Source organism: Acomys minous (assembly GCF_964271855.1).
Source record: "Acomys minous genome assembly, chromosome: 11".
NCBI classification, from domain to species: domain Eukaryota; kingdom Metazoa; phylum Chordata; class Mammalia; order Rodentia; family Muridae; genus Acomys; species Acomys minous.
Window position 1 is genome coordinate 5,975,067 of NC_140492.1, and position 22,904 is coordinate 5,997,970.

Below are 22,904 nucleotides of genomic sequence, written 5' to 3' on the forward strand. Positions count from 1 at the left end.
CATGTGGAGCCTCCCAGCTCAGTGTGCCTGACAAAGCCCTAGGCCAGCTCTGTACACCCAGTCAATCCAGAGACCTACCAAAGGGGACAGCTGAGACTCAGGTGACCACCATCCCAACATCCCAGTGCTGTAGGGAGCCAAGAATTCAGAGTATGAATGCTTCCCACCCATGTGACAAAGGATCAAATTCATGTCCCACCCATTCTGACAATATCTATTTTAGCCAATAGATTTTAGCCATTCTGACAACTTCTACAATAACAGATCAGAAAAGTAAATACCAAAACAAATAAATTAATAATAATAATAATAATAGCAATAATAATTCACACACAGCCAGGTATGTTGTAGATTATAGAGATTATATATGTATATTATATAGATAATTTTTTAGACAAAACCTGAATCTGTGGCCCAGGTTAGATTCAAATTCAATGGACCCATTCTCAGCTTTCCCGAGCGGAGTTACAGGTGTGGGGCGCCACACCCATCTCTTTGGAGGGAATGTTATAATAGCCTCATGGTGACCTTGTGTCTGCTCAGGCTTTGGCTACCTTTGTTTGTCTTGTTCTGTTTCTCAGTCCTGCCTCACAAATCCTCCTGGGGAAGAGGCTGAAAACACGATCAAAGTCTTAGTGCTTGATCCCTGAATGGGAAAATCAAATAAGCAAGTGAAAACCTTAACGTCATTTGAAAACATTTCCTGTTCTCAGAGCAAAGAGCCTTCTCAGAAAGGACTAGCCTGCTTCTGGGACTTGGAGCTATCACAAGATCATCCTGGGGCCCCATGGGCACTGGCGGCTCGGGAGAGCCTTGTGGGGCTCTCGTAGGTGTAGGCATGCAGAGGCTCAGTGCTTCAGAAAGGCAGCTAACTCAGACTCACACATAGCAGCCACTTGGAAAGACAGCCTTCCGGAGTGACAGAGCCAGCTGAGCTGATGGACCTTGGGCCACTCTCCTTGTCCCATAGCCAAGGGTAGTGTGGGAAGTTCCTATAGGGAGGGTCAGGGCAGGTGACAGCAGGCACTACATGCAGGGGAAAGTGGCTTCTCTCCAAGATGGTTGTCAAATCCACTGAAGAGCTGGGAGTCCCAGGGCCACCAAGAGTGAGCGAGGACCAGGGTGCGTGGTTATAGATGAAATGAACAGTGCGTAGGGTGAGACCCTACTAGTGGTCTGACCTGAGGCTTTACTCTCTGGACGGATGACTCCTCGTGCTGTCCACATGTGCAGCTCCATGCTTCCGAACAGAATTTCCCTTGGACCACAGCCTGACCAAGTAACCTGTACTGGTTTTGGCCAAATAATGGCAGCTTTGCCCTCTTCCTGACTACACAGACTCATTAAGCCAAGAGACGTCCAAACCTCAGGCTGAACCCTGTGCATTGAGAGCGGTGACTTTGCCCAGGCCAGGCTACAACAACAGGCACTGCCCTAGTGGCCTCCTAAACTCATGGAGGCAGCCGAGGGCAGACTGGACCTACAAGTCCCAGGTGAGCCTGTCCCTGTGGCCAGGGACCATGACTCTCCACCCAGCCTTGTAAAACGGGTGGATTGAGCGAAAATTCAAACTTTGAGAGGTAATTGAGTTAAGAGGAAATGCTAAAACCATCATCATTTCGTAATGTTTTTCACTTAATCTGTCCATTTTGAAGGGCTGTGTATTACACATTCTCAGAGCAAAACTTATTTTTGCTCTCTTAACTGTAAAAGCAAAGAAGGGCTGCAGGGTACTCTGACCCTTTAAAAGCAATGATTTCCGAAAGTAACTTTGAACCACTGGAAGTGAGAAGTGAGGGTCGGAGGGTGGGTGGGGGTGTCTCAGCACCACTGGCTCTGTGTGTGTGTGTGTGTGTGTGTGTGTGTGTGTGTGTGTGTGTGTGTGTGTGTGTGTTGTGTGCATATTCATGCAAGTGTGTGTGGGAACGTGTGAGAATGTTAAGTACACATGCATGTGTATTTGTGACAGTATGGTGAGCATATATAATACTCACGTGCATCTGAGTGCACATGCGCGCAGTGGGTCTGCATGTGGGGAGGAAAGGCCTTTAATTTCCAGATCTGTGGAGGTCCCACAGCAGTTTGCTAAGAGTTCTTTCTCAGGCTGACTTCTACTATTCTACCTCTGTTTGTTGAGAGGATTAAAAAGGGTAACCTCCAGGAGCTCTCGCCCGGCTATGGCGGGAGGGTCTGTAGTCCGGGGAAGGCGGCTTTCTCAAAAGAACATTAGTTATTTTCTAATCCTCAGGCCTCGTCCACAACTTAAAAGTGAGAATAAATTGCATCATCCCAAATGTTGCATCTGTGGAGGGGTTTCCCCACTGAGGGGGGAGCAGGGGGATGGAGTGGGGATGGGGTGGGGCTAGAGGCAAAGCAGGGAGGGAGTAAGGCTAGGCCCAGGGCCAGGACTGGGGACCATTTTCCTAGAGCCACCAGTGTAAATGACCTGGCCTCCATGTCTCTATTTCAGCTACCTGGGCAAAGGTCGCCCACATCTGTTCGGGCCTCTTTGAGGGTCCACTAAAATGACTGTGGTTCGTAACTCACATGGACTTTCCTAGTCAAACACGTGCAACCCCTGGCTCAGATTTGCTCTCATCTTTTAAGAAGAGATGAACAGACTTCACTTTATTCCTTTAAATCTAAACGGAAAAGGCAAAGTGAGAGACAGAAGGAGGAATGGGAGTGCGAGGGTGTCCGCTTACATTTTTAACTGCATGGTTCGGCAGTTAAAATGCTTGCTGCACCAGGGTTCTGCTCTCTAGAACACAGGTAAAAGCCTGGTGGCCATGTGGCCAGGTGCAGTTCCACCCCAGAGGCAGAGACAGGATCCCTGGAGCAAGCTGGCTGGTGAGACTTGCCACATAGCTTTGCGCTTGAGTGAGAGATGCTGCCTCAAAAGAATACGGTGGAAGAGTAATCAAGGAAGAATCCACCACCGTGAGCAGCCCATGCACTCATCACATATGCACGTTCCCCCCCACACACACTGAAATACACACACACACCGGCACATCACACAACGTACGCCAACTAAAGAAAATCAATGAAGCTGATTGAAAATGTTTAATTTGTAAGGCACACAGTTTACGATCATTTTAAAATCTAAAAGAACAAAATTAGCAGGACTTGCACCTGATCATTGGCTCATTTGCCAAGTATGAATGTCGTGTGTCGTAAAAGCGGGTTTAAAAGCTGGTTCCTAAAGAGATGTGGAATATGTGGGCCATCATGACACAGGCTGGACACGACGCTGAAAACCTCCTTTGGGCAACTGCTGGCCTGAAGCCACAGCTTCCAAGAGACAAGAAAATGACGCTGCCACCTTATGGGACTTTATTTCCTTATGAGCCTTTTTTTTTTTTAAACCCAATCTCAGGATCTTATGTTAGTGCACCTTACTCTCCCCCAAATTGCATATGGAGCAGACATGTGCATGGGGGTTCCAGTGCCCACCACTCCAGCCAAGTATACAAGAGACACTTCCTGTAAAGGACAAGCCTGAGAAGTCCGGTGGAACATCTGAGCAGCCTCACATTTTTCTCATTCATTATTAGTCTGGAGCCCAGAACCTGCCCCTGGGCATAGCCATGACCCAGAGTGGCCACAGGGATGGTGGGGGGGAAGCCACAGGCAGACCAGAAACGCCTCGACTCCTCTGTCAAGGGCTATTTTCGAGAACTGCTTCACGGTCGGACTTTCTGGGTTTCAGCCTGGAATTCAGTTGTCGTGCTTGGCCTCAGAATGAGACAGAAAGAGCGGGAATGAGCTAGAAAGTAGGCATGAGTGACCTACCCTCAGGTTCATCATCTTTGCTTGAAGAACTACTATGAGCGGGACTCACAGGCTCACCTTGTGGCCTAAGGCAGGTAGAAGAGCCCATGAGAGCACAGTCCCGCTGCAGGAGTGATAAGAGAGGGGGCCAGAAAAGGAGCTAGAGCCAAAGGCACATGGGAGCTTCTCCTCCACGCCTTTCCTGCTCTCAGAGGAGACAGCATCGTTGGGGCAGAAGCAGACACTCTGATCCCGTCACTCTAGTTCCTGCTGTCCCCTGGCTCTGCACGGGGCTCTATAGTCCCGGTGTGGCTCAGCAGGGCCAAACCCTTTGTTTGACGTCTTCTGTGATGACCATTAAGGCACCAAGAAGTCCCTTCATCAGCCCTTTACACAAATGCTGTACCGTGGATTAATACAATTATATGTGATGTTAATGTCCGCACATGTATGCACACAGGCACACACGAAAGACTGACAACTCTAGAAGTATTCACCAGTTATCAGAAATTACATGGAATAAATTTTTGCTTTCTTCTGCATACCCTCCAACACTGTTCTAAAGTATTTTATAAAAGACAGCATTTTCATTATAACCAATATTTAAGAAGAGAAAAGCAAGTTATAGGTGATTACTAAAACTATCAAAGAAAGACTACTCTTTAAGCGGAAGAGGACTTAAGTCAAATCCAATTTGCTTCAAAACAAGCTACAAAACACTATCGCCCTAAACATGGATTACAAATATACCAAATCTCAAAGACATAAATTAGCACAGCAGAGATGTAGGACGAATAGACAAATTTCAAGGCCATGCCTCCTGGGTGGCATTTAGAGAGTCAGCATTTATTTGCAAAAGCTGTTTCAGGGAAGATGCACGGAAGGCTGTCCTGGAAGACTCGCTCACTCATCCGAGAAAAGGACAGCAGCCCGCGGTCACTTCATCCTTTTTGCCGCATCTGAATACGCATGTTCAATCTCCTGGTCAGCTGGACATGTGTTAGTGAACTCATCCCGGGCGTAGGCGTTGTTCAGGTACCTCCAAATGCCAGTCATTTCGGAAGGGAACTCAAAATCTCTGTATTTCTTGGCCACAATCTGAAAATCAAGAGGAAATGATGAAAGAGGAAAATCCACTCTCACATGGGTGATCAGGTCCTGATATCATCCTATGGCCATCTGGGCTCCTCTGCCCTGCGACCTTTAACCTGCCCATCGAGTTATCAGAGAGGATCCTTCAGATCCACCGTGTGTGTGGAACATGCCAGCGGCTTTCTCCCTGTGTCTGCGGCAAAGCCTTGTCAGTGCCAGTGTTGCGTGGCACGTGAAGACACGTGATGACTCTTCATTGTGGATGTCACTGGGATCTTTTAAGGGGCCGTCTCTTCCAGTTGCTCAGTCTCAGCATCCCTAATGTCTGTGTGTGGTGTGTCTGCAGAAGTCCCTCACTCTGGCCTAAGCAGATTGCTCAACCATGAGCTGACCGTGTGCAAAGGTTGGGTGCGTGAACAAAACAGCATGCTCCTCATTGTCATGGAGACGGCGGGAGCAAAAAAATGACAAGTAGGGGTGGGTGCATTAAGAAACTCAGCAGTGCGTGAGGTGTTTTCCAGTCTGCAGGTGGGGAATCAGTCGCCAAGGACAGTGTCCAGTAATGAGAATGTATGGCTTTGTTAGTGCCCTACACTTGAACACGAAGTTATTGTATCTATCTTTTTATTTAGAGACGGGGTCTTACTATCGTGCCCAGGCAGACCTTGAACTCCGGCTGTAACGGAGGCAGGGTTGAGCTTGCAGTCAGCCCACTTCCATGAGCCTTCTGGGTGGCTGGTGTTACACAGGCCTGCACTGTCAGACCTGGATATTTTAATACTAATAAGGATATTTGCTAAATGCATTTCCTCTCATACATGGACTCTGTGTTCTCCGTCTCCCTCTCTACCCTCTCCCCCCACCACCATCCCCCCCCGCCCCCATCTGTATCTCCCTGTGCCTGTGTGCCAACCTTCACAGAATGGTGTGCAAGTACGTGTACACACTGTGTGGAGGTAAGACTGACACTGAGTGACTTTCTTGGCTGCTAACTACATTTTACACTTTATTCTAGATTTACTTTTTAAATTACATGTATGTAGATGAAGGGGGATCAAGAGTACAGTGGTCTGTGCCTGTGAGATCAGGTGCCGGGGAAGGCCCTAAGAGGGTACCAGGTCCCACAGACCCAGAGTTACAGGCAGCTACGAGCTGTCCGTCAGCTCCTCTGGAAGAGCAGCAACTGCTCTTAACCACTGATACATCCCTCCTGCCCCACCTGATTGTTTTAAAGATTCATTTCTTATATGTGTGTGTGCGCACATGTGTACGGATGCCCCCTAGAGGCCAGAAGAGGGCATTCCAGTCCCTGCTGTTGGACTTAGAGGTGGCTGGCCCCTGCGGGAACCGCTGTGTCTCAAGGCCTCTGCCAGAACAGTTGTCTTAACTGCTGAGCCAGTCACCCCAACCCCTTCAGTCACCCCAACCCCCTCCTTCTACCTCACTTTTGAGACAAGACCTCTTGTTGAGCCTGGAACTCAAAGACGTGAGGAAACTGTGTGGCCAGCAAGGCCAGCGATTCTCAGGTCTCTACTGCCTTGCAGCCACGGGACCCAAGCACAGGCCACCATGTGTCACATCTGCTTTGTTCTGCCAGGGTTCTGGGGGGTCACACTCAGGCCCTCTTGCTTGTGGGGCAAGTTCTTTAGCAGCTGAGTCATCTCCCCACCCTCCCAGTGATTTCTGGACATAATATTGGTTTCCTGTGTGTATGCGCACAGTCACACACACGTTCTCCTCCAGACGCCTGGAGGCTGCGGTTTAACTCCTTCTGAGAGGCCCCTAACATTGCCTATCCCGATGGATCCCTGGCGATGGCGGAGGAGGGAATGTATGTGACTCCACTTCTTTCTGGCTCTTCTCCTTTTCCACACTCTGACTTTACTCTGTCCCCAGACCTGCTGTTTGGTCTCTGCATTGGGGTTCAGCTGGGGTTCCCGTTGAAAGGGCTGCTACTCCGAGCTAAGAAGCTCATGAAAAGGACTTGTCCCCTTCTTACTGAATTTCCAGCTGCAGACTGTTTTTTATAAGTTTATTTTCTTTTTAATTAAAATATAATTACATCACTTCCCCTCTCTCTCCAAGCCCTTGAGGCACATGTTTAGCAAACCCGTAAGTGACAAAGAAACCAAACAGGTGAATGGCAGCGGCACTTATGTGTTGGGACGGGATAGTCAGGTTGCCCCTGAGCCCAGGTGTCTCGCTCCTCAGGGAGTCCCTGAGCAAGCCAGCATCCTTTGACCAAATCTCTGCTCTAAGTTGGGGGCGAGACAGGTTCCGTGTTTCTTCACAGCCCTTCCTAACGCACACTAATCTGTCTCCGGTTCCTATTCTCATGATCATTTGAGTATTTCATCATGCAGCAATTTCACAGCGCAGGAGTGCTTATTTTGCTGGGGCTGAGTGTCTGGGAGGATAATAACCAGGGATATAAAACTCTCTCACAATACGCCAGACAGCTTTCCCTCTCCTCTCTGTAGAGGGGATGCCTCTGTTTGCTGATTTTTGATATCGTGAAGACACTTGAGGTCACTGTGAACCCTCCCCCGGCCCCTGTAGGTACTTCTCCTGTTTATCTGGGTCATCATTGCTGTTAAGTGTTATTATCTGGCTGTCTGGTGTGGTTTGAGTACAGTCCTTGAAGGGTCACAGGTTGGAAGATTAGTTCTCAGTGGGGCAATGCGTGACGGGACCTTCAAGAAGCAGGGCTCAAAAAAGACATTATTGTGGCATACCCTCGGGAGAGTCTGAAATCGTTCTTGTAGGATTCTGGTTAATTCTGTAGGGAAGTCTACAGGAAGTCTGGATGCTTCCTGTCTCACCTATGGGTCACTTCCTGTCTCACCTCTGATCACTTCCTGTCTCACTTCTGCTCGGCCCCCCCCCACACACCTACTCACACTGGGATGCCTTAAGGTCCACATCAGAGTTGACTCATGCTCTTTAACGTTTAAAACCGTGAGCTAAATAAGCCTTTCTGCGTATCCCTGCCTCACGCATTTTGTTACAGCAATGGAAAAGGGGCAGACACAGTTCCTAACTGCTTCCTTCCTATTACGGAAGCTCAGTGAAGCACCAAGGGTGTCTCACTGTGTTGATTGTTCTGGGGATGGTGGTGCGCGCAGCTCATGCAGAGGCTGGAGAACAGTGAGACTGAGAACAGCCTGAGCTACTTAGGGAGACGCTGTCTCAAAAACCAAGGGCTGGAGGTGAGCTTGGTGGAAGACGCGTTGACCAGCATATGGAGTCAGTCCAGGCTTTTCTTTAGCTAAAGCAGAGGTCTGGGGTCCCCTTTGTTGGAAGGATGCTCTGCTTACACCTCCTCCCCTGCCTTCCTCTCCTCTCCTTTTCCCCTTCCCTCTTCTTCCATCCTGCGGATAAACATCTGGGACCTGGCCATTTGGTTTTAGGTGATTTGTTTCCAGATCCAGCCTAGCTACTTTCTGTGTTGTCCCGTTCTCTGCTTCTTGGGACTTCTACAGAATTTTGTATTCCTTCAAGATTTTAATTATCTTTACTTTTCTTGCTCAAATGCTACTGGCCTAGGTTGTATCCATTTCTGGATCTATATATATATACACACACACATACATTATGGGTCTTGTCTTAGAGCTTTTTTTTTTTAAGAAGTCCATATTATTTTCCATTTTCAAGGTTGCAGAAAGGTCTAGAATGTTCTTTGACTTCCTGGGATACATCTTCATCACATATGTATTTCCTGTCCCCTTTTTTCCTTTCTTCAATTTTGGGTGTTCCTTCATCATCTTTCTCCACTTGCATCATCTGTAGCTACACAGCGGCCCCGTGTGGATGCTTGCTTATTGTGGCAGGCATATTGGAGCTACCTTTGCCTAGAAATTCTGTCGAGCGATGTGAGAGTGAGACAGGGCAGTTGGTAGGCAAACTCACTCTCTCAATGGGGCATTCACTCAGGAATCAGGGAACTTTTTTTTCTTTTTACTCTGTTCAGCAGCCATAAAACATAATGTCAGCTCCTTTCTCTCCTGTACCCTGTCTCCCTCCAGGATACACAGATGGGCAAGGGGCTGACACAGGCTGCATAGAATGTTCCATCCTTCCTTCAACTCTGTGTCGTTAGAGATCTCAAGCCCAGCCTTCGCTATAATCTTTCCCTCACTGCCAGCGCATGCCCCCTCCCCCAAGCAAAGACCGCATATACGTTAGAACGGCATTATTCACTTCTTAAGAGCCCTGAATGTTCCTAACATACAGAACACCATGCAGCAGTCAGCCCCGGTCTCTGAGATTTCTTTGCATTTGTGGGTGATCTGTCTTTCTTTTGTAGGCTTGCGAAAGACAAAGCCAATACTCTATTTTTAATATCGTTTTCAGTGGGTTTCAGGAAGAGAAATAAATGATAAATCTCTTCACTCTCATCTTTTACCATAATTCCCTTGGCCTAATTCTCATTTCCTTCAGAAGTACTCTGCTCTGCGAGACCATTAAACAGCTTAGTATCTTAAGTGCTAAGTGGCTTTGAAGATCCTGTTTCTAGGTCTTATATTAGCACATGGACTGCTTTAGGCCTACCCCCACCCCAAAGCTTACCCTCTCTACTGTTTACATATATATGGATGCCTGTATGTTCTTGTAAATGCAAGCACTCATAGAGACCAGATGAAGGCGTTGGACCCCTGGATCTGTAGTTGCATGGTGTGTGTGTGTTATCTAATATGAGGGCTGAGAACCAAATCCTGGTCATCAGTAAAAGTAGCAAGTGTTCTAACCACTGAGCCATTTCTCCAGCCCTTCCTTTTTAAGTGAATAAAGCACATTGTGATTAGTGCTGTGTAGCTATGATATCTCTCATGCTCTTTATTTGCTATTAAACACTTTTGTAATGGAGGCTTGGTCCCCAGCTGGTGGTGACTGGACCGAGAGGGTACTAGTTTACCAATTGGTTAATCATAGTTGATTAGGTACCTGGAAGTGGAGCCTGGACCCCTGAGAAGCCTTGAAGGGTACATCGCGTCTCCAGAGGCTCCTTCGTGTTCTTTCTGCCTTCTGGCTTCCACAAGGTGAGCTGCTTTCCTGTGCTATAGTGTTCATCACAGGCCTGACATCAATAGAGCCAGCTGATCATGAACTATAACCCTGAAACCATAGGCCGAAATAAACCTTTCTGCTCTAACACTGATTTTCTCAAGCATTTTGTCACAGCAACTACAATCTCTTCTTTAGCCTGTACATACCTGTCTGGCACTATGTCATTCACAGGGAAAGTGAAAGTCCCATCCCTGGAAGGGACTAAAACACAACACAGAGGTGTAAATACCTCACCGGAGAGTGACCCCTAGAGTCAGGGAGACTAAAGCGCAACACAGTGGCATAAATATTCCACTGGATAATGACTCCTGGAGTCAGCAGATTTTGAGGAGTTGAAAAGCTTTCCTTAGACTGGATCTGGGGACTTTAGCAAAGCCATTGAAAAGGCATTCACTCAAAGAATTGTCAATGCCTGCCCTAAGTAAGCCTCCCTGAAATACAACAGAGAAGAGAGAAGGGTTCTGGTAAAGCCTGACAGAGCGAGAACAGGAAGAAGGTGTTCAGGAGGAGCAAGGTGAGGTTGTAACATGGGGTGACCAAGAGTGGCAGGTGAGTGACCAAGAGTGGCAGGTGGCCCACTGTGGACTGTTAGAACCAGATAGAAGATTTTACCAGCCAAATATCGATGAACTTGGAACATGGCATAGACGTATATTTCCATGTTTCCCCTTTGTTCCCACCCCTACCCTCCTACACTCGCTCTAGACCTAATGAGAATTTAATAACAATCAAGATGCCCCAGTGCAAGGATAGGCTTTTTCTTTAGACATCCGAGAGTCACAGGCATAGCCATGACAGTAACAACTGACATCCATAAGTGACAGAGAGGTGGAGAGAGAGAGAGAGAAGCAACTCAGCCATCTAAGTGTGGGGCCAGCTGCTTGCGATCCTTTAGGGCTGCCACTACAAGTTCTGATTTTACTAGGTTAGGCGACCAATCAGAAAACTGAAATTTAAAAATTGAAATTAAAACATTAAAAAAAAAACATACTCCCTGAAATGGTTCTAGCTGTATGTGACCATGACCCTTCTACTACATGTAGCCACCTAGGAAAACAGGGCACCGGCCACCAAAAAAAGGTCAAGGAGCTACATCAGCTGTTCTTAGCTGTTGGGGAGGTGGGAGACAGAGGCAGGGGTGAGGTGGTCATATCAAGAGTTGATAGGACACTCCTTTATTGTCCCTAGAACATCCTTGTTTGTCCCTGGGATTATCACAGTGCATCATCTGCAATCTACATGTGGTCAGTACCGAGGACACCCTGGGCTGTTGCACATAACTTTTCTCTAGGATGAGAGCATATCTGAAGACACAGGACCACGAGCATGTCCGTGGGTATTTCATGAGAACACCCGGAGCGCGGTTCCCTGTCTGACACTGCAGCTCAGCTGTCTTGAGTTCCAGTCTATGTCCCGGCCCTGTTTCGCTGTCTGGCCCCCAGTGTAAGTGAGAACAGACCCCCACAAAGCCTCCGTTGTGTGTCCAGCCCAGGTGTCGGGAGCGGGGCAAACCTTGATGATGTGGAGCTTAGGTAAGAGGTTACAGTCGGCCAGGGTGAGCTCGTCCCCATCCAGGAACTTCCTCCGGGAAACCGTGACGTCCTCCGTGCTGTAGGCATCTATTTCATCTGGCAGTGGGCTGTTTAAATAACTGTCCAGCTTCTTCAGGGCCCGTAGCAGGTTCTTTTCGTAAACTAAAACACAAAGGCAGGAGAAGCCTGAGGTAAGCCACGCAAGCGGCTGCCTTGGAAGGGGAGGACCCGACGCGCTTCCTCGCTGAGACACAGCCAGTGAGCAGGAGAAAGACCAGAAGGATGCAGTTGCAGATGGGATGCGGTCTCCCTGTGCCATCTACACAGCTATGTGCAACTTCTAGGACTCATCAGGTTTTTAGGATGTTTTTCATTTACTTTTTACTTGTGTCTGTGCATAAGCGTAGCACATGTGCCCTCAGAGACCTAGTATAGAGGCTGAGAACCAAACTCCAGTCCTTCTCTGCAAGAGCGTGTGCTCTTAAGTGTTGAGCCACCCATGCAGCCCAAACTCACCCACTCTTATAAGCATTTATGAGAATCCTACGATAGTTTAGAGAGTGACAGAGGCACCATTTAAACAGTCCCCCACGTTGCAGGTGGAAACAGCTGGATGCTGTACTTTGGATTCCCAAACTCTAGAAGCAATCTCTCCAAAGTCACGTGGAGAGCCAAAGGCGCGAGTATTTATTCTTGTCCCCAGACTCCCAGCTGTACCCTCTGTGAAATGAGCCCAGATGCCCAGCATCTCCCCACAGCTGTAGGGGCGACCCTGTGGGAAAAGAACCCAGAACAGGAATACTTACTCTCATTTGCATCCTTCTTGGTATTTTTAATAAATGCTGAGAATTTGGCAAAAACATCATTTCCTGCTGAGTTGGATTCCGGGTGTTGGGTTCCCAGCTTAGGGTACCTTGAAGAGTTCAAAATTAGGGGGTCACAAAAAAAAGCAGTGGCTGGTTAGGATAATGCAGTAGAGGAAAAGGTCTTTGTCTGGGCAGATATTAAGATGAGGGGCTCCTTTAGACTGGTTTAGTAATCAATGAATCTCAAGGTTGAGTGAAAATATGATTTGGGAGAACTGCATTGGATCTAGTACTGGCAAGGCAGGTCAACCAGATGTCCCTGACCTAATTCCTTCCCTAATTCAATGAAGGTGTTTGACTAGAAGGTTCCTGGAGGTTCTTCCAGGGCAGACATGAGGAACAGTTATCCCAAGGGGCAATGAAGCCTCCTCCGTCCCTCCTGCCATACCACCCTCATTGTCAAGCTATGATACAAAGAAGAGACGCTGTGGTGGTTGGTTTTAACAGTCAACTTGCCACAGCCTAGAATCATCTGAGAGAAGAGACTCAATTGAGGAACTGTCTAGATCAAATTGGTCCATGGGTATGGCTTGATTGTTAATTGATACAGGAACATCCAGTCCACTGTGGGTGGTACCATTCCTTAGGAAGTGGGTCCAGCACTATGCAGGACAGAGATAACAGTAGCAAGTGTCATCACACATTTCTCTCCGCTCTTGGTTGGGATGTGATATGGCTGTCTGCCTTACATTCCTATCCCACATGTAAGAATCTGTCTTACATGATTCCCTGCAATCATGCACCACAACTTGGAACTCTGAGATAAATAAGCCTTTTTCTCCTCTAAGTTGCTTTTTTTTTTTTTTTTTTTTTTTTTTTGGTCAGGATGTTTTTATCACAGCAATAGAAACGAAAGCCAGACCCGAAGCAGAGTCCATCTTAGCCCAAGGTGTCTAACCTGGCTGTTTTCTGTGACACATCATACATGACCAAGGAGAAAAGCACCCCAAAATTTGAGTATCAGTTCTAGAAGTCCTACCTTGGGGGAACTAACTTCTCCTCTAAGAACTCCTCAATTTTATTCACGTCTGTCTTGACTTCACCATCAAACGTCATGAAAGGAGGGTTCGTCCCAGGAGCCAAGTTCTGAAGGTCTGCAGGCTTCCTAGACAGGAAGAAAGAGCAGTCTGCATGGGTGGTCTTGGGATTCATCGTCACGGCCCAGGCTTAGCCATGCCTTTGCCATGGCTAAGGAGTTTCAATTCTTGAGAATTCCAGCGTGTTCTTGAATGAATAAGGTGGCTTGCTGGAAACTAAAGCCAAGAGATGCACTAGCCAATGATTGGCAGTTGGCTGCAGAGCTGGGAGCTCTCCAGTGTTATCAGTGGGAGCAGTGCTCAGGCAGGCAGGCTTCTGGAAGGTAGGCTCTCCCTGGCCCCAACTTCCACTCCTTCCTCACTGGAGCCCTGAGCTCTAGATGAACCATGCTCCGTGTCTAGCCCTTTGACTTCATTCCAGGATCCCTCCTGAGGATGGGCATGCCATTATACTCCCATGGTTCCTAGCAATGTATGTGTGTGTGTGTGTGCACGCGTGCACATGACCGCATGCACGCACGTGCTTTTATACATGAAAGGGTGTGTTGCTGAGTCCAGAGACTTAGGCCCAGTTATTGCAATGGCACAGAAGCCTCATCTTACCTTTTCAGGTCCACTGTTGTCACGTTGAATATAACTCCCTTTAGCCAGAGGATCATAAAAAGACGCTGAGAAAATGGGCAGTTTCCAATGCTCTCGCCATCATAGCCAGCCTGAGAGTAGGAAAAAAAAAAAAGAGAGAGATCTTCATCTGACCCAGCCTGGAAGTGGTAGATGTCATCAGTCATGGTACATGCACACATGTCTTCAGTCATGGTGCACACACACATGTCATCAGTCACAGTGCAGGCACACATAATCATTATGAGTTTTCACGAATGGCCGTGTTACTGTAGGATGGCCTTCTGAGGCTATGAGAAGTTAGAGATGAGTGTGATGCAGGGTGATGCACACACACACAAACACACTAAATGAAAAAAAATGGTGATTGTGGCTAAAGAGATGGTTAAGAGCACTGGCTGCTCTTGCACAGGGCCTAGGTTCCATTTTCAGCACGTGTGTGTGTGTGTGTGTGTTTGTGTGTGTGTGTGTGTGTGTTGTCTTGAGACAGAACCTTGAGACAGAGGGCTCAGGCTGGTCTCGAATTCATCCATAGTTTAAACATGACCTTGAACTCTTGGTCCTGCCATTTCCATCTCCCCAGGGCTGGGGCTGCAGGCATGTGCCACTACCTGCAAGCCCCTGGCTGTGTAATCCCTCCTGCCCAAGGCCCTGCCCTGTGATGCTGCCCGCCATCAGACCACCACCACCAAAGCTGAGCGTTAAGCCAATGTCATGCATGTGAGCCTCTGACACTGTGAGTTAAATCAAACCTTCAGACTCTCTCTAGCCTCAGGCACTTTGTTATAGCAGCAGATAACAGACTGATGCACACCCCCAGCACTCATGACCATGCAGTTACTCTTTCCTGACTAAAACCCAGCCACATTCCACCCGTGAGGCCTGTCTCTGCCAAGTAGTCGTAAGAAAATTGAGAAGAAAGTACTGTCATGTATAGGGAGGGCGTGAGACAGAAAGCGTCTTGTTTGTGTGACGGAAGACAATAAAAGGTGGTGCAAAACAACTGAACAAGGCAAAGAGTACTCCAGAGGTGAGTCACCTGGAGGCCTTGTTAATGGAAAGTAAGTGAGCAACAGGCCATGAGTGGAGATTCCTACACGTTAAAAGGAGAAATGATGGCTCAGTGTCTAAAAGCACTAGCCAGACTAGCTGAGGCGGATTTGCAGAAAGAGTTGCCTGGGCTCAGTGGCTGGGCCTCTAACCCTCCCGTGCCCAGGCCTCACTTTCCTGGCGCTCACAGTCACATGCTAGTCTGCCTACTAGAAGCAAACATCTGGGAACTACCCCAGGTAGAACAGTGACATTTTCTGATGGCCCAGTGGCTGATAAGGGTGACAGTTGTGACACAGCCATCGTAATATTTTTCACAATTCCATGGCATGTGGGTCCTGAAACACCACTCTGCCCCCCCCCCACACACACACCTGCTGCCCTGGTCTCCTGCTTTCTGTTCCATAGCATAAAGAGGAGCTATACAGAGTCCCCAAGTCCCTGCTGCCTGCCTAAGAAGCCCTGTCCTATGCTGTTTTACCTGGTGCAGGTTTGGACACAGTCAGGCCCAGCAAAGGAGGACGAGGGAGAGCAGAGTGCAGGGAGGGATGTGCCGTCTGGCCAGCCCTGACTTGCTCAAACCTCTTGTTTTTATAATAGCTCCACTAAGCACAACAAAGCCTAGAAGTTCCATGGAATGGGGTGATGGTTCCCTTTTCTCTCCCATTGCCTCTTGGGCCTTTGGAGTCTGGTGATAGCTCACTGTGCTGGGTACAAAGACCCTCGGAGCCTTGGGTCTCCTGTTCCACAGTTGTGTGTCCGGTGACAGAGCTCTCATAACAACCGTGACAATGCATTCCATCGCTGGAGTGTCTCTGGCCTTCACTGCCTCCCACTACGGCATCTGGAGAACTGGATTACGCAGGCGGATCTGCCCTGCTGTCTCTCTGATGCTCCTACACTCGCATCCACATTTTCCCTCAAAATTATCCTCATCGCTTCCTCAACTCTGGCAGTTGCTGCCTTTGGTGGAGATAAGAATCTAGGAACAGCATAAGAATTGTCATTCGACTCCTATAAAAATGTGGGTTTAACTATCATGGAGATAGTTCAGGGGGTAAAATGCCTGCTGTGCATCCGTGAGGACCCTTGAGTTTGACCTCCAAAATCAGATAAAAGGAACCCAGGACATGGTGGGCCATGTTTGTAGCTCCACTCTGAAGAGATGGAGACAGAGAGCGATCCCCAGCACTCATAGTAAGCCCCCTGCTTGGAAAAGATAAGGCGAAAAGATCACCGAAATGGACACCAACATCAACCTCTGGCTTCCATGGGGACTCATCCACGAGCACATTTGCGCTTGCATGCGTACACCTAAACGTATGCACACACAGACACGCGCCAAATCCTTCTGAAAACCCCTCAAGCTTATCAGGCTCCTGAACAGATCTGAAGCTGTTGAGACAGCCGGTCTGAAGACGAGAGAAGGGCCGGCACGGCCGCAGAGCTCACAGTGTAAAGACAATGAAGACGTGGTTAACTACCCACGTTCCCCCATGTGGCCTTGACACTCACTATCCCAACCCAGCAGAGCCCATAAACCAAAGGCTGCTGGGCATCTCAGCTAGCTGCCCCAACTGCCAATAAAACAAGATTTACATACCCAGCATTGCCTCATCTTAAATTGCTCTAAAACTTTCTTTCTATCTCAGTCTGCTGTAAATGAGGGGGTTACGGGAACATGGTGGGAGGGACGGGGACGCCTTGCTTAATTTTATTACTTTAATGCGCTTCAGTGCGAGGATGTGCCAGCAAAAACAAAGGGGAAGATGCGCCATCTCCGTGGTCCATTATTGAGCAGTAATGGGAGTGGACCGCCTTGCCTGTACCATCTGCCAGGCAAGATGAAGGGATAAGTAACTATATATTCGGAGTGAATAACTGACACTGTCCCCATAATTGGGAAGCTCCACCATGTGGAGTTTTATTTCCCAATGTTGGTAATTCTCTCTGGCTAATTGCACTCTGGGCTGGAATTTCTTAGCAGGGTTCTCAGCCTGCAGGGGAAGTTTTTGTAGGTCCACATTTCTGATTAAATCAAGTTAAGCAGCTTGAGAAATTGGAGGTTTGTTTTTTTGTTTTTTTTATCTTGTTTTGTTTTTCATTTTTGGCAAAGACCTGGACACCGTGAAAAGCCAGAGCAGTCTCCTATTTGCCTTTCGGGTTGCGTTTGGGGCTATCTTAGATGGCAGGTCTCTCTCAAGAGCCAAGCAGGCATATCTCCCTTTGAATGTATCTGTCCTGGCCTTGGGGATATGGTAGCAATGCGGGCCCCTGGTCTGCACCTGCTGAGGGGACCCCAAGGTGTGAGTGGGAGGGATGTGGCCAGCAACACAGCGGTGACCAGCTCCTCTGTGCCCCAGGACCTCCAATATCCGGAGCCTGCTGGACTATTCTGTCCCCATCCCACAGTGCCGATGTTCCAGATGTGGACCACTCACCCAGAATTTTGCATGGATGCTGGGAATCCAAAGTCAGGTCCTCATGCTTGCATCCCAGGCACTTCAGCCACTGAGCTGTCTGTCTGCCTTGCCTGACAGCTCCTAAGCAAGTTTCTCTGAGCTATGATAACAGGAGTGGGAACAGGGCGGGGGCAATGAAAGGTTCTAGCTCTGCTGTTGAATGATTTGTCAATTCATTTGTGCACCTTGAGCATCGTTTTCTCATTTTAAAAAACAAAGGTCTGGTCAGGGTGTGAAGTGCTTGTTTTGCAAGCACAGGGACCATATAGTCTGATCCTCTATAATCCACGTATTTTTAAAGCAGGCATGGCGGCACATGCTTCTAATCCCAGTGCCGTGGAGTGGAGACATGGAGGCCCCTAGGACTCCCTGGCAGGCTAACAGCCTACTTGGAAAGTTCCAGGCCAATGAACTTGAAAAACACAATGTGGGCAGTACCTGAACTATAGCAGCCTACATACACATGTACACATGTGCTCACCTACATACATGCACCAGAACACAGAGAGAAAGAGAGAGAAAGGGAGAGGGAGGGGGGAGGGAGAGAGAGAGAGAGAGAGAGAGGGAGGGAGAAAGAGGGGGGAGAGCGCAGGGATAAAATGACTGATATGCTTAAACATCCTGGGCGCCCAATAAAGGGAGCTATTATTGTCATTATCAGCAGCAGCATCATTACTCTCCCAAACCCAAGCCCATCAGAACAGACAATTATGGAATTTAGGGTACTTTTTAACAAGCCTCAATTAGTGTGATTTTCATGCCAGCCCACGTCCTCCTCAGGGAAACGGATTTTTCTCTCTCTCAACAAGTCACCCATCCTAAACCTTACTCTGAGGGAAAATTTAAATGTCCTTAATAGCAAAACAAGCAGACCTTCAGTCAGGATGCAAAGAGATAAGACTCTGGCCTGGCATCAAGTCTGAGAGCCACCATGCCCCTTTATGAAGGGTCCAGTGGGGACACATGTAGAGATGTGCACACCTTGACCATGGCAAGGATGAGCATGCTCCTAAAAGACTTCTCTATTTCCTGGCTCATCGGGTTTGCACCCCCCCTCCCCCCGGACCATTGTGAGCTTAAAGCTAGCCTCTCACCCCTGTAAGTTCCAAGCAAGCCGGGAGACAATGGTTTACCCTACCACCTAGGCAGACTATCATTTTTAGAAGAGGGGAATGCATTACCAACGTTCTTCCGGGTCACCCAGGAGCAGGCCTCCAACTCCCCCACAGAACATCTCCACAGCTGAGAACGAATGCTGAGAAGGTGGCCCCAGACCCACAGCAGGGACCCGTCAGCAGCCGCGGAGGGTGAGCTGACTGATGTATAGACCTACATGGGATGCAGGACTGGGAAACAGCCCAAGTCTGCACAGATGCTAACCCAAAGTCATCTCTCCATGCATCCCCATCTCGCCCTGGGCCAGTCTTCTGCTGAGCCAGGCATCAGGTGGCCAAAGCCCAACTCAGAACACAGCAGACACACCCGCAGCATGGTGAGGGCCCACCATCTCAGAACACCTGACCGACTGCCCAGGAAGGCTAGGACCGAGGCCCTCCCAACTCTCAAAGCCCAAAGTCTCTCTCAACAAAGGCCTCCTTTTCTCTCCACTCCTCCACAGGGTGTTAGAAGGACCGTGCTGTGCTGTTTGGGGCTGCAGTCCTCTTGGTCTGGATAGCCCCTCTGGGCTCAGTGTTAGGTGCAGGAGAGGTTAGGTGCCTCTCACCTGCCAGGCATCAGCCTCTCTGTCTGACTCCATCTGGAGAGTACCTTTAGGCACAGATGTCCCTAACCACATTTGATATATGGCCCTTGACACAGCTCCCTCTTAGCTCTCCCCTCCCTGCACCTGTAGGATAATTAGGTGCTGTGTTCCCCCCTCCCCCACTGCCAAATGCAAAACAAGCATCCTTAAAGTGCCTGGTTTCAACCAATTATGTACATCTGTCCTGGAAGCCCCTCCCAGTCCCCAAGAGCTATGTAGCCTTTGCCTCCCAGAGTAAAGCTGAACTAGCTCCTAGCTCGTGGAGTGGTTCCCTGAGTGTGTGGTCTCTGCCGTGCTCATGGCCTTCCTAGTTCCACACCTCACCCTCTGCTCCTCCTGCCCTGGTGGGGTAGTGGCCAACAGCGCCCCCTAGGGAAGAGGAGAACCATTGGGGGGGGGGGCTCTCTGAATTAAAACCAGAAATGAATCTCTGTCTCAGCCGAGTAGAAACGGCTTCCAGGAGTCCCCTATGCTGACGGCAATAGGTGAGAAACAGGCGGCCCTGGTGGGTGTCTCCTCTGAGAAAATTGAGGCTCAACAGGTCTATATCAGCCACACAGATTACCTTTGCTGTGGCCCCACCTCCAAGAGGGTGCATAGTTAGATACCTCTTTCAAGACAGTAAGTCTGAGGTCCTAAGGGCCCACATTGCCACCCTTGTCTTTTACAGGTGGAATTATGAAACCCCCCCCCAAAAAAAACAGTCATACTGTTTTGATGGTGATGATCATGTGATCATGACCATGACAGTGACTTAGCATTTATTCGGTCCCATTCACTGTCCAAAATATGTTGCTTAAATCCCTACAACTGATCCTCACAAGGACCTTGGTGGGTAGCTATCCTTTTACTATCTCCATTTACAGGGGAGAGAGTTAAGACACAGACAAGCAGAGAGGAACCTGCCCAGGGTCGCACAGCAGGATTTGAACCTGTGGACCAGGCTGGTGTGTATCCAGTTCCTATGGGGAAGGCTCCTGCCCCCCTCTTCCTCCACCGTCATCAGAGGCTTGCTAGTGAAGAGCAGAGCTTTCTAGATCCTTCTCCTCATCCCTCCTGTACAAGGTTGTAGGCGACGTGCAAGAACCACTGCTTTGAGCATGAGAAAATATCAGAAGCAGGTGAGAAGTGCAAAGGATCGTGTGGTTAGAAAGGAAGGTGGGGCTGGGTTGGGGCTCTCAGCTGGGCACGTCCTGTGTGCTGAAGCCAAGGGGGCGGGGGGGGGGGGGAGACACTAGGCCACCCTGCTGGGCACCTCTGCCACTCATAACCTCTTTGCCCTCAATGGGAAACTTCCACAGCCAGAAAGAAGGCAGCCCCACCCAGAGTGCAAGGAATCCTGTTTGATTAACAGAGGCCCCACACTCTCTGACTGCAATCACAAGCAAAGAGAAGGGAGACCCACAAAGCTGTGGGCTGTGGCCCTGACAGGGCAGGCAGGGACAAGGTTTCCTAAGGAGATTCCTGTGGAGTCTGCTCCCTTCCACACCACGACAGCTCCGTGCTGCACGCTTCAAGTGGCCAGCCACTTTTTTTTTTTTAATGGTAGGTAAAGCCGGTGAGCATCTCATTTGGCCATAAAGATACTAAACTAAGTCGTTTCTTAACCCCAGACTTTTTGGGCTGCCTTTTCCATTTTATATCCGAGGAAACCGTGGGTTGCTATCCTCAATTCCAAGAGAAGCTTTGAAAATACTCCCCAACTGGCTTTTCAAACAGGTCTACCCTTGGCCACAGCCCCACTGCCATTGACTGACAATGTGGGAAAACAAGCCTGGAGACTATTTTCTGGTACAATAGACAGGGGGGGAAATGACACTTTATAAAGACGCCAACATTTTAATAACCAACACCCAGGGCACATTACAAGGCAGAGAGGTCTGTGTGAATGATACGCAAGTTATACATTGTGAGATGGAGGTCTAAGGCTCTACTCATGCGCGCTCCCACAGCATACCGTCCCCTAGCTGTGCTCTGGAAAGCTTTGACCCTGCGAGGGCGATCAGCTCTAACGCTGAAGGAGGGGAACATGGGCCCAGGAGAGCAGGTGGCCTCCAGCAGCTGAGGATGAACGAATTCAGACTGTCCCCTGGAGCCTCAGTGCCAAGGAGACTGTAAGATAAGAGTCGTATTCTGTCTCTGGTGATCTTTTATAATAGAACCAAAAGGAGGCTACAGCGGAGATTCCAGTTAGAAATCCTCAACTGTTGCCTGTGACAGTTTGGCAGCTGAGCTACAAGTAAGACAGAAAGAGACAACCTGTGACACAGCAGGTGCTTAGCCTATTTCTAGAAACTTCCTTGGTGGAACCATTCCAGGGATGTGTGGACCAGCTACAGGGGGCAGGGGAAGGCAGGCAAAGCTCCCTTTGTCCCAGGCTGAGAAGACAGGTCTTCTGTGTGAACTCCAGAGTGCTCAAAACTGTTTTGGTGTCAGCACAGGAGGCAGGTTCTCTCCTCCATGCCGCCTCTGGAAGCAAATGAAGTTTTCCAGCTGCAGTCACAGCCTGTCCTCGGAGACCTAGCCAGAGAAACAGCTTCAGGGGGCATTGGTGCCATCTAGTGGCTAGATGCTATATTTCCAAATGTAGCTCAACTCAACACAGCCCTGAAGAATTAGGTTCTGACTGAAAATTTAGCTAAGTTTTAATCCCTGTAGGTGGCTAAAGCACCCAGATGCCCCCCCAGAACTTGAGAGGCATCCCCCTACACAGGATTTCAGTGTTAAACAATGAATCCTATGGCTGGGGAGATGGATCAGTCCATAAAGAGCTTGCTATGGGAGCATGAGGGACCTGAATTCAGGTCCCCAGCGGGCGAGGCAGAGCTGGACGCATGCCTGGTGCTTGCTGGCTAGCTGAGTCAGTGACCTCTAAGTTCAGTGAGCACATAGATTTCTCAAAACATAAGGTGGTGAGGAGAGAGGAAGACAGCTGATGACCACCTGCAGCTCCACACAAGATAACGTGGGCGAGGGCACACACACACACACACACACACACACACACACGCACGCACACATGCACCCACACTCACACACACACATGCACACACACACACACACACACACGCACGCACGCATGCACACACACACACACATGCACACACACTCACACACACACACACACACACACGCATGTACACACACTCACACATACCACAGAAAAATGGGAAATAAGAAGATACTAAATAAACCCATAAAGTCTAGAAATACTAGAACAAAATGCTCTCCTTACCCAACAACCCTTCTATAGTCTATGGAAAGCTACCAATAGGCTATCGTCTTTCTGTCCTCTATGCTAACACCAATCAGACACACCTGGGCATTAAAAATGGGTCTTAACTAGAAGCCAGCAGGTAGATTACGCACAATGTAGTATGAAAACATCAATTCCAGGTTTGTTCGTTATTTCCCAACTCTCATTGAAATTAGAGGCTGGAGACCGGGAAAGCATAAAGTGAGGGGCACAGTAGGGACACCCCCATATTGCTGGGCAGAGCAAACCATGCACAAGAGAAACTCCCGAGTGCCTTCAGATCCAGCTTTCTCCATTTGTTCAGAATTTCCTTGCTCCTTCACAAGTTCTTCAGAGGCAACTAGCTTCCTGGGCTGCGGGGTGGGGGTAGGGATGCCTGCTCTCT

The 22,904-nt window shown here is 48.8% G+C and overlaps 1 protein-coding gene across 1 annotated transcript in view; it reads right to left on the bottom strand.

Annotated features, from left to right (window-relative positions):
• Positions 1-3,051: 3,051 nt before the first annotated feature.
• CLIC6 (chloride intracellular channel 6) overlaps positions 3,052-22,904 on the bottom strand; it is a 34,963-nt gene continuing 15,110 nt past the window's right edge. Inside the window, exons 2-6 of the mRNA XM_084801838.1 lie at positions 13,972-14,081; positions 13,311-13,436; positions 12,272-12,378; positions 11,446-11,627; positions 3,052-4,872 (exon numbers count right to left, since the gene is read on the bottom strand). Coding sequence (XP_084657964.1) covers positions 4,711-4,872; positions 11,446-11,627; positions 12,272-12,378; positions 13,311-13,436; positions 13,972-14,081 — 687 coding nt within the window. The 3' untranslated portion in view covers positions 3,052-4,710. The remainder of the gene's footprint in view (positions 4,873-11,445; positions 11,628-12,271; positions 12,379-13,310; positions 13,437-13,971; positions 14,082-22,904) is intronic.